A 12,478-nucleotide genomic window follows, 5' to 3' on the forward strand; every position below is an offset into this window, starting at 1 on the left:
AATGGGGAAATTTGCATTGTCACAGCAGCAAGTGGACAGTAATAGAATATAAGAACAGCAATAGGAAAAAGAATAAAGAACAATAAATAATACAAAAAGTACAATAAAACCAAAAACTATAAGAACAATAATAGTGAGAAATATGCAGTAAAATAGTCGTGACATTATTTACGAGATTTATAAGATTTACAAGAGTAATATTGGTATTGAGTGGTAATATACCAGATATTCTTATTGCACAGATTAAAGTGAAATAAGTATATATGTATATTATATGAATATTGAGGTTTACTGGGAGCAGTGCTGATTGTACAGTCTGACAGCTGCAGGGAGAAAGGACCTGCGATATCGTTCCTTCACACATTTTGGATGAAAGAGTCTGTCGCTGAAAGAGCTCTCCAGTGCAGTCAGGGTGTCTTTCATGGGGTGGAGTCGGTGTTCATTAGAGATGACAGCTTAGCCGTCATTCTCCCCTCTCACACCACCTCCACCGGGTCGAGGGGGCATCCCAGGAGAGAGCTGGCCTTCTTAAAGAGTTTGTCCAGTCTCTTCCTGTCCGCCGCAGAGATGCTGCTGCTCCAGCTGACCACCCCATAAAAGATGGCTGATGCCACCACAGTGTCAAAGAAGGTCTTCAGGAGCACCCCCTGCAATCCAAAAGACCTCAGTCATCTGTCCAGTTCAGTTTATGTCAGTGGCTCACACCAGTACTGCTTCTCGCCAGTGTGAATACGTTGATGTCTTTTTAAGGACCTGCCGTCAGGGTAACTTAAGCCACATTGCTTACAGATGTACGGCTTCTCGCCAGTGTGGATGTTTAGATGTCTTTTTAGGGACCTGGAGTCAGCGAAACATATCCCACATTGCTTACAGCTATACGGCTTCTCTCCGGTGTGAACACGTTGGTGGTTTTTAAGACTGCTATTTGTGATGAAAGTTTCCCCACACTGATCACAACTGTATGGCCTCTCTCCAGTGTGAATACATTGGTGCTTTTTTAGATTAGTGACTCTCGTATATGATTTCCCACATTCGTCACAACTGTATGGCCTCTCTCCAGTGTGAATACGTTGGTGCTTTTTTAGAACAGTGCTTCTCGTATATGATTTTCCACATTCAACACAGCTGTATGGCCTCTCTCCAGTGTGAATACGCTGGTGGCTTCTTAAATTACTGTCTTGAGTGAAAGTTTCCCCACATTGGTCACAGCTGTACGGCTTCTCTCCAGTGTGAATGCGTAGATGGGCTTTTAGAGCACTGCTTGTAGAGAAAGTTTTCCCACATTGGTCACAGCTGTACGGCTTTTCTCCAGTGTGAATGCGTTGGTGGATTTTAAGATGGCCATTTGTAGCGAAGGTTTTCCCACATTGGTCACAGCTGTACGGCTTTTCTTCAGTGTGAATTTGATGGTGTCTTTTAAGGTTGCCATCTGTAGCGAAGGTTTTACCACATTGGTAACAGCTGTACAGCTTAGTGTGATTGTGTTGGTGTCTTTTAAGCTGGCCATCTGTAGCGAAGGTTTTCCCACATTGGTCACAGCTGTATGGCTTCTCTCCAGTGTGATTGTGTTGGTGTCTTTTAAGCTGGCCATTTGTAGCGAAGGTTTTCCCACATTGGTCACAGCTGTACGGCTTCTCTCCAGTGTGAATGCGTTGGTGTATTTTAAGCTGGCCATTTGTAGCGAAGGTTTTCCCACATTGGTCACAGCTGTACGGCTTTTCTCCAGTGTGAATGCGTTGGTGGATTCTAAGCTGGACATTTGTAGTGAAGGTTTTGCCACATTGGTCACAGCTGTACGGCTTTTCTCCAGTGTGAATGTATAGGTGTATTTTAAGCTGGCCATTTGTAGCGAAGGTTTTCCCACATTGGTCACAGCTGTACGGCTTTTCTCCAGTGTGAATGCGTTGGTGGATTCTAAGCTGGACATTTGTAGTGAAGGTTTTCCCACATTGGTCACAGCTGTACGGCTTCTCTCCAGTGTGAAAGCGTTGGTGGATTCTAAGCTGGCCATTTGTAGTGAAGGTTTTCCCACATTGGTCACAGCTGTACGGCTTTTCTCCAGTGTGAATGCGTTGGTGGATTCTAAGGTGGACATTTGTAGTGAAGGTTTTCCCACATTGGTCACAGCTGTACGGCTTTTCTCCAGTGTGAATGCGTTGGTGGATTCTAAGGTGGACATTTGTAGTGAAGGTTTTCCCACATTGGTCACAGCTGTACGGCTTCTCTCCAGTGTGAATGCGTTGATGGATCTTTAAATGTCCTGATTTTGTGAAGGCTTTGTTACAGTGTTGACAGCGATGATGTTTGAGTCCCTTTCTTCTTTTATGTTTCTATGGCAAAAGACAAACATAAAGAAAGAGAGAATAAGTGAGATGATATAGTGATGCAAGTCATCAAATCCAGCTGACTTTCTTTTAACATCAATCAACAACCTCTTAACATAATGGATAATTTAGGATCCAGAGCATTTGGGGCTTGACCAAAACCACACACATGAAGGAGTTCTAGACTTCTGCTGACCTTTAGTTGTGATCTGCCCCAGTTAAACAGTATAGTAACAGTCAGCTATGGACAGTTCACACACCAAATGCAGTTTGATTCCTAGTCAGAAGGTGTTTAATGTTTGACTGAGCCACAGGCATGTAATACAGGTAGCAACAGAACAAGGCACTTGAACTTTATTAACACATACAGTATAGTTGCTATGCTGCTGAAAGCTCCATCTACGCAGTGTCTACAGCTCTCTCTTTCTTCCATAAAATTCTCTCTACAAGAATGGAATACTAATAACACACTAGATAAAACAACTGCAATATGTGAGGAGAATAAAACAGCACTAACTGTAACAACAACAACGCGAGCAACCAAAAAATGAATTAAAAACGTCCTGTAAACAGTGGTGTCAAGCACGCACTGCGTACTTCAGCTACACTTACAGCTGAAGAAAATCGGAAGAGTTTAGAGGTGGGTTGTGATTCAATGTGTTGTGCAGAATTATTTTGGGACACAAGTTGCTGTGATGATGTTTAAGTATTTACAGACCAAACTGACAGCAGCAGATGTTGTAGCACAATGTGTAAAAGTACAAAGCGTAAGCTCAGATATGAAGTGAGAGAGGAGCAAAGCTGCATTAAAATCAATAAAGTCATCAGTCAGTTTCCAAAATGTGAACAATATTTGTTGGTTTTGACGTTCTACTGGAAATGTCAGGCTGGATACAGATTTTGCCTTAACTTTCTCCTGTTAGCTCAAGAACTTATGGCATTACTTAATGACACAAAGGATGTCTTGAAATTGTGTTATTATAATTTTCTACCTCAGTAGCATGCTCATTGTTGTCTTATCTGAGCTTACACAGAACTATCAAAATGTTTTATTCCTTTCACCTCCTGAAAGAAATATAATCAAATGTCATACCCTATGTATCTAGATACGCATCAGATCGTCTGATATTGGAGAGATGCACACCCCTAAGGCTTATAGTGCAAACGTTGGTCAGATTAAAGCATTATTAGTCTTATCTAATATTTTGAAAAAAATCACGATTAAGATTGATGAAGAGAATACATATGTATTTTAATTTTCAGTGAATACAAAGCTCTCATCTCCACAGATACCTTGCAATGACAGCAACTGTCAGCAAAAGCAAAGGACCAGAGTCCAGTGACAGTGTTTCAACTAGCATGCAATGAAAACTGGAGGAAAGCAACACATTTTTGCAAATTGACTGTGCAGTGATTAAGTTTAATGACCAGGGTTTTCACTCTTTTGCAATAGTGGAACCACATGGATTTAAAAGCCTGATGCAGCAGCTTCAACCTGATTCCACTGCAATGTCTCAACAGTTCAAACCAAAACTGTAAAAACTACAACTGTAATGTAAGCAAAGCCATGCAAAGTATCAAATACATAGCCAGAACAACAGGTTTCTGGGCCGCACATTGGCAGGATATCACAGTCTTGAGAGATGCTCGGTTGCTCTTGCTCAATGGCAGCTTAACCATTGTGCCTCACTTAAAAAATGTTCCTTTCAGTTCATTAGGGAGAATTTTTTTAAACCAACATTTAACCCTTTAAATGCCAGTTTGTTTACATAGAACACCTGTTTTTTTTATAATGATACCCCCCCACACACACACACACACACACACACAAAAAATGAATAATTTTCTATATATTTCCATAAGTATGAACAATGATCGAGAATATAAAAAATGAAAAGTCAAAAATGTCCTTAGTGAGGCATAAGGGTTAAACAGTCCCATACAATTGATGTATTAGCAGGTGTCCTTAACAATATACATAGTGAGTACAATATCTGTGTCTTCCTGGACTTCCAAGATGGTTAGTGCTGTCTTTCTCTAAACTTGTGGTTGGTTCTCTCTACATCAATCAGAGGAATCCTGTGTCTAACCGATTCTCTGCAGCATAGCTAAGGACATTACTAGTATTTTTTGTAAATTTCGGGCTATATTCTGCTGAACTTTGGCCTCGAAAGCTGATGACCATATTATGCCAACTCCACTGAGCAATAAGTCACCATTTGCCAAGTGCATGAATTGTTGGACCAGAAAAAAGACTTTACTTGAACAACAGGAAAAAAAAGCTTCAAAAGGTTGTGTTTAATAACAGTTACATTTTCACTGAAAACCTGAGTAGCCCAGCCTTTTTTCCACAAAAAAACTTAATCAGGTATCAACAAGGGAATGGTTAAATAATAATGGAATTGGTTTCAATAAAATCTTATCAAGACCTGTAATGACACCAGGACAGATTTGGACACAGCTTGCATGTTTGATTTCAATCTCAGACAAGACTAACTATCTGATAGACCAGCCTGGATGTTTAATGTTGTTGTACATGGCATTCAAGAATTTGGAATAGAAAAGGTGTCTGAAACTAAAGAAAATGTGAGAAACAAATTCATTGAAAAACTACAACTGGATCGCAGTAAAATAGAGTCGGATTGGGCCCAAAGGACAGGGAAGCCAATGTCCTCTTTAGAAAGCTCTGGCCCATGGTGGTTAGATTTCTGCAGTGGGCTGCAGTCACTTAATCATTTATCACTTGCTGTTATTACATATTTATACTATTGAACAGCGTGCGTCTCGACTGAATATCGCAGTTGTTGATAACACAATAAGCACGCGATCTCGGGATCCTCATTATCATGTCACTTTGTAATGGCCTTACAACTTCACAGATGCATTGTGGGAAACAGTGCTAACAGCAACTTGATGAATAAATATGTTTAGAAAAAAATATGGTTAATATATGCTATGTTACCCATCTAAATACAATATTCTGATGAGAAGAGAAATGAGTAATGCTACATAAGGATAATAGAGAAATAAACTCAGATAGGTTAGAGTTAGTTAGGGTCATATTTATTCATACGTGTTGTTGTTGTCAGGACTGTTTCCCACAATGTGTAATGTAGGGCTATTATAGAGTTATACATGGTGAAACCATGAGTGACTTTAGTAGGTAGATTCAGATTCCTAGGATTTGGTAATTACATTTTCAACTGACTAATGGAAAAGCGAACACTAGAATCCACAACTGACCGTTATAGTCTCGCAGGTCTAACATGCAATAACTTAATTGTGGTTAAAAAACTTTCACCTTACTAAAACATCGTTATATGTGGATCAGAGCCATGTGTGCCAAACAATGCAGGGGTAGCTGATGCTCTGATCCCAGGGCTCTGCAGAAAGGGCTCAAGTTTCTCATGGCAGTGTGTACAGTCGAGCATGCGCAGTGATATTTATATATCGTAAGAAACGGTGAGAAACAGGAGAAAAACCAGTCAGATAAAGAAGCTACCCCTTTCGTGTGGGAAACAGGTCATGCTTTAACACACTTTCACACGTGTTGTGTATCAACTGCGAGCTGTGCTAGGAAAAGAAACGAGTACTTTTCAACTACAACCACTTAAAGATACAAAGCAAAAGCTTCCAACTTTGTTGAAACTTGGTCAAAAAAGGAGCAAAATCACGGCAGTCTGCTAAGTGACCAAAGTCTTACTGTTAATCATTTGGACCAAACATATTTTCTAGCATATCACTGTTCAAAACATATGTACGCTCCATGACTCGTCCTCGTGTCTTTAGTGTCGTTATGAAGCCGGTTTTATCATGAAGTCATGAGCACTGACCTGTTTATCGGTGGTAACAGCTACTGGGTCTGATTCTTCCGTTTTAACGGTGTTATCAGTGCAGTGCTCTGGGTCCTTGTTCTCCTCCATTTCTCTCTTGTGGTGATCCTGGACAGTAAAAATCCAGCAGACCTCTCTCCGTCCAACCCAGTTTACCCATAGACTGTATATAAAATGGACGTAACATCCGTGACGTCAACCATTGGTTTGTGGACTGCTGCTTGGAAGCGTTTCAACTGCGAGAAGTTCCCGGATGGTTTACTAGATTCGCCAGAAATGCAGAGTATGCATCAAGAGCTGACTACTCACACTCACGTTACCCAAGATGCAACGTAACTTCTGAAAAAACCCAAAATCCAAACGTCACAGTTCGCTTCCTGTTTTCAAAATAAAAGTACCAATTCTATCGTTACGGTTTGCTTGATAATAAAAGGCAACGGGTGTTTTATTTTGTAAAAATGACCGGAAGTGTATTATTGCTACGGCTAACTTGAGTGGCTTTGAATTAGCAGCAGACGGGGACTTCGGGTCCTCTGAAATCATGCGAACGCGGAAGTAACTTAAAAGTGCATTCTATCAAAAGGCCACCAGGGGGCGACCGTTTTGGTGTCAAAAGGACTTCCGTCTCTATACAAGTCAATGGAGAATTCACCAACTTCTCACTTGATTTCTAACCTCAGTAAACGTTTTCAAAATGTGTTTATGGTCTCAATCGCTAGTTTAAAGCCTTCTTCAATGCAGTATGATGTTCATTTGGGACATTTTGGCCTCCCTGATTTTATATGTGACGATAAAGCAGGGTTTGCATTAGGGTGTGGCTACGTCGTGATGGACAGGTTCACAGGTTCAGTAGGACCCCTCTTGCTCCTCCTGATGCCCATTTAAGTAGAATACTCCTCCATTCCTCTCTTGTGGTGATCCTGGTTGAACTGAGTCCCGCCCCGCTGAATTACCTTTGCTAAAATTGCAATACTCAGAAATTCAGTAATCTCACTGTACAAGTTTATGTTGTACAAAGATTTGAAGTTCAACAGGTTGTCATGTGTGTTTTTTGTATATTTGTATATTATCTTCTACTGTAATGACATTAGAAACAATGACACGTTTTAATGTCAGTCCTTTTATTTTACTGGGACAATATTTCAGTAAAAAGTAAAGATTCTGCAATTAACCGTTATTTATGTGTTTCAAAATGGAATATTCCTTTACTTTTCTATTAATGGATTTATGTTCATGGACACTTGAATTAGAAGAACAGTAACAAAGTATTGGTTGCAAGTACTTTAAGTATCAAAAGTAAAAGTACTCGGATATGGAGTAAACGTAAAATAATACTAATAGAAAAAAAGTATTTCTATTAAAGAAAAGTATTCAGTCTGCTTGCGCCACTGTGTGCTTATATATTTCATTGTTTTACAGCATTGAATTAAAAGAGATTTATTGTGGATTACTCTGATCAACACAAAAAGATTATTTAATATTAAAGTGAAAACAGATCTCTACAAAATGATCTAAATTCATTATATATATACACACACACACACACATATATATATATATATATAAAATTGAGGCATGAAAGAGAAATTGAGAAAGAGAATTGTAATAAATTGGCTTTGATGCCACCTTGTGGCTTTATTATGAAACTGCCACTGTTGGCCAGCAATGTAACAAATGGCGCTTTTCCACTACACAGTTTCAGCACGACTCGCCTCGCCTCGAATCGGTAGGGTTCCAGGAACGACCTTTACCATTACAAAAAAGTACCTACTCAACGTGGGCGGGGTCGTCATAGCACGGCTCCGCGAAACTGCCGTGACTTCGTTTTATACGCGACACAAAACACATAAACAAAGGAGGACATGGAGGCAGTGGTGTACTTGCTGCTGTATGAGGCTTTCTGTCTCACACAAAGCAAGAAAATTGAGCCGTATGGTTGTAACGCTGTTGCCGGTATTTAAAAATGCCGGGTTTGATTCTTGTGTGGGACGGCTCATGACTCTTCCAGCGTCAACTCTTCTGACCAATCAGTGGCCAGCAGTCTGTTGACGTCACAGTGAGTATCGGCTTGGCTTGCTTGGAACCTCACCAGAGCAGGTACTAAAAAAGGACCAGGTACCAGGTACTTTCACTAGTGGAAACGCAAGTCGAGGCGAGGCAAGTCGTGCTGGAACTGTATAGTGGAAAAGCGCCAATAGTATCTATATGCCAAGCCCCACGAACAAACCTGTAGGTAGTCTGTTTCCTCAAGTCTCTAAACAAAAACACGTTATTCAGTACAGCTCTGCCTGATTACTAAATCCACCCCAATATATCTTACAAGAATAAAGAAGATCAGAGAATACAATGCGCATTTAATATTTTTTACATCTTGAGTTTATTATCAGAGATCTTAATACTTTTTTTTCGGCTATATTTTCTTTTTGCATACCATGACTAGTAATAATAAACAAAAAGTACACAGATTAGCATAAATTATTAATGCATACGCTAAGTTTAACAGTAAAATCTTTCAAGCCTTCAGCAGGATTCTATTAGTAGAAACCTGAGTAAATACACAATAATAAATAATCACTCTCTCCTTTCAATTTAAACAGTTTTCCTTATTTACAGGTTTCGATTTACAATATCTCATGTAAATATACTGAACAGCTCCAAAACAATGAATCATGATCTCTTAGGAAGTCAGATACACACATTCAAGTTGAATGCCTACCCTTTAGACAGAAGTTCAGGGCTATAAACAATAAGTCATCTAAAACAAATTGGCGGGATCATTTCAAACAACTGTACTAAAGGATTTGAACAGAACACATTCAACATATATACAACTTTCCCTTCTCTAAATCTGTGCACTGACATTAGAGCCCATTCATGCTCTAACTGACATTCAAGTTTGAGACTTTTGAACAGTTTCAGAGGGATGAAGACAGATGTAGAATAATTCACAAGGCTCTATTGATCTTATTTGAAAAAATGTAGTTTATTTAGCACACAAGTAACAATATCTGATGCATCACAGAGGTCTTTGCTACAGTGCATATATGGAAACACAAACTCCAAAAATCTACATTCTTATAGAGAAAAACCAGACTTGTCAGGTTAGGAGGGACAGCTGATGTTCCAACAGGTCAAGATTCCCTCCAGTAATAGAAATAAAGACATCTGTTGTTCATTAGCCAAGGCCATCTACACAAGTATTTCTGTATGTGTGAAGAACTGAATGCAACATTAGTAATGGGACACTGTACAAAAATGTGTGTATTTAAACAATATCACATCTCCCTCTCTCGAGACCCACTATGCCCACATATGCGCAAACTCAATACATCTGGGTCAATGACGTATAAGGATTTTCAACAACTCAATTTTAAATAATAAAAACAAGCATATCTAATGCAGTAGTTCAAACATTCAGAATGTTGTGTACCTGACAATTCATATTACAATTTGAAAGTGATTTTAGTGGGTTTTTCAAGATTAATTGGCACTGGCCTTAAAAAAAAGTCATTTGGTGCGACCATGATTCATCTTGAAATATCTTATATAAATAAAAGACCATCATTTACAAAGATTTAAAAAAAATGCAAATTTGTTTGTTTGTTTCCAAACACTTTATATTACTGAAAACTTGTAAAAAAAGATGTGAAGCATGTTAACTAAATTAATTTATTTCAAGATGAATCGTGGTCGCACCACATGACTCTTTTTAAAGGCCAGTGCCAATTAATCTTAAAAAACCCACTAAAATCACTTAATTTCAAATGTATAATATGGAGCTTCAGGTACACAACATTCTGAATGTTTGAACTACTGCATTAGATATGCTTGTTTTTATTATTCTACAATTGAGTTGTTCTAAATCCTTATACGTCATTGACCCATCTACTAAATATACAATTAGTGTATTGATTCGTTGTTGTAAAAACAATTAAACATAACTACACAGAGATTAAGACTACTGCTCAGCGCACTTGTTATCTCTCTCAGGGTCAGCGATACCCGAGATATCGGAGTTATCCGAGTCCCTGGCTGCAGACACCTCTTCCCTACTTGGAGAGACAGTCACATTTTCGACCTGGGTTACTACAGCATCGCTGTTAAACCGTTATCAGTATGACTCTTGTTTTCTCCAAACAGAGGAGACAGCTGCATTCACTGTCTCAAGGAGAGACAGTGTATCTCTCTGACGATATTTAGCACTGTCCTCAGTGACCTTGGGCAAAAAAAAAAATGCTGTTAATTTTCACCTAATGACAATGTTACATGATTTCCCTTTTGAGCTTTTTTACAACTTAGATAAACATGAAACTAAAGGTGAAAAAGTAAAAGAAAAATTCAGAGTAAGAGTGAATTATGGCATATTACTGAGATAACAAAGGGGTCTTCTGGGCTGCTGATGGCATACTTCCTAATTGTAAAGTTACAGTTGGCAGCCCTCAGATTGTAGAGAAGCTCAGGATAGAACAACACTTATTAAAGGTGTGGAGAAGAGAAAGGGGGACACTGCTAATCTGTCTCTAAAATATTTTCAACACGATGCTGAGTGACTGAGTTGGTGCCTTTTAGATCACTCACTTGAGTCAGTGAGTGGCTCACACCAGTACGGCTTCTCTCCAGTGTGAATAAGTTGATGTCTTTTTAGGACCGTGACGGAAGGGACATCTTCCCCACATTGGTCATAGCTGTCGGGCTTCTCTCCTGTGTGAATGCGTTGGTGACTTTTAAAATTACTGAGGAACGCAAAAGTTTTCCCACATTGGTCACAGCTGTACGGCTTCTCTCCAGTGTGAATGCGTTGGTGGACTTTTAGATTCTTGTTTTGATTGAAAGTTTTCCCACATTGGTCACAGCTGTACGGCTTCTCTCCACTGTGAATGCGTTTGTGACTTGTTAAGGAACTGCCGTAAACAAAAGTTTTCCCACATAGCTCACACCAGTACGGCTTCTCTCCAGTGTGAATGCGTTGGTGATATTTTAGAGTCATGTTTGAAGTGAAAGTTTTCCCACATTGGTCACAGTTGTATGGTTTCTTTCCAGTGTGAATGCGTTGGTGATGTTTTAAGGAACTGCCGTAAGAAAAAGTTTTCCCACATTGGTCACAGCTGTACGGCTTCTCTCCAGTGTGAATGCGTTGGTGGACTTTTAGAGACATGTTTCGAGTGAAAGTTTTCCCACATTGGTCACAGCAGTACAGCTTCTCTCCAATGTGAATGTGTTTGTGTTGTCTTAAGGAACTCCTGTCAGCAAAAGCTTTCCCACATTGGTCACAGCTGTACGGCTTCTCTCCAGTGTGAATGCGTTGGTGAATTTGAAGAGTCGAATATGTAGTGAAAGTTTTCCCACATTGGTCACAACTGTACGGCTTCTCTCCAGTGTGAATGCGTTGGTGATTTTTAAGAGTCGAATGTGTAGTGAAAGTTTTCCCACATTGGTCACAGCTGCACAGCTTCTCTCCAGTGTGAACTCTCTGATGAATCTTTAAATAATCCGATGTCTTGAAGGTTTTGTCACAGTGTTGACAGTGGTGATGTTTGAGTCCCATTCTTCTTTCAAGTTTCTATGGCAAAAGAAAAAAATAAATAAAAAGGGAATAAATAAGTGAGATGACATGGTGGAGCAAGTGATTAAAATCATAAATAATACTGAGATGACCTCATTAAACAAACACAGATAATAAACCCTCCCCACCTGCCGCCCTCTTGCCCATGAACACCTTTTCTGCATTTTAATTGTTTTATTTATTGTACATTTGTTGTATTTATTGTATATTGTTGTATCTATTTATTTATTGCATGTGTGTACCACAGTGGAGTAGCACGCTTAATCTCATTGTACTGTCATGTTCAATGACAATGAAAGTATTTAATTCAATTCACCGATACCCTGCACTGACATCAATTGTTAACAAAAGGAAAGGACCAGAGTCCAGTGACAGTGCTTCAACTAGCATGCAGTGAAAACTGGAGGAAAGCTCTAGATCTTCTTAGAAGAACATTGACTGTGCGAGCCTACTTACCTAGGGAACTCCAGCACTGGCAAACGAGACCAGCTGACCGACACAAACTGAAGCTTACAACTTAAACCAACTCTGAACAGCTGGCCTACCCCCTCATTTAGATATTTTCATACAGGCAGGAGACAGTAAGATGCTTTCAAATGGATTAATTCATTAATTAATGCAGTCAACCTTGACCTGCGTATCATTTATCTTACCTAACAGTAATGTTTCATCATCATGCAAGGTATTTGATGAAGATAAAACAGTTGCATTTTCATTGAAAACCTGAGTAGCCCTTGTCTCCAAATGACTCAAAAGGG

At 39.3% G+C, this 12,478-nt stretch overlaps 1 protein-coding gene across 1 annotated transcript in view; it reads right to left on the bottom strand.

Annotated features, from left to right (window-relative positions):
- The window catches only part of LOC134006179 (zinc finger protein 208-like), a 1,001,836-nt gene that overhangs the window by 983,771 nt on the left and 5,587 nt on the right, over positions 1–12,478 (bottom strand). Inside the window, 2 exon segments of the mRNA XM_062445263.1 lie at positions 706–2,301; positions 10,849–11,627. Of these exon segments, the coding sequence (XP_062301247.1) occupies positions 706–2,301; positions 10,849–11,627 (2,375 nt within the window).

This window comes from Scomber scombrus, chromosome 23, assembly GCF_963691925.1.
Source record: "Scomber scombrus chromosome 23, fScoSco1.1, whole genome shotgun sequence".
Lineage (NCBI taxonomy): Eukaryota > Metazoa > Chordata > Actinopteri > Scombriformes > Scombridae > Scomber > Scomber scombrus.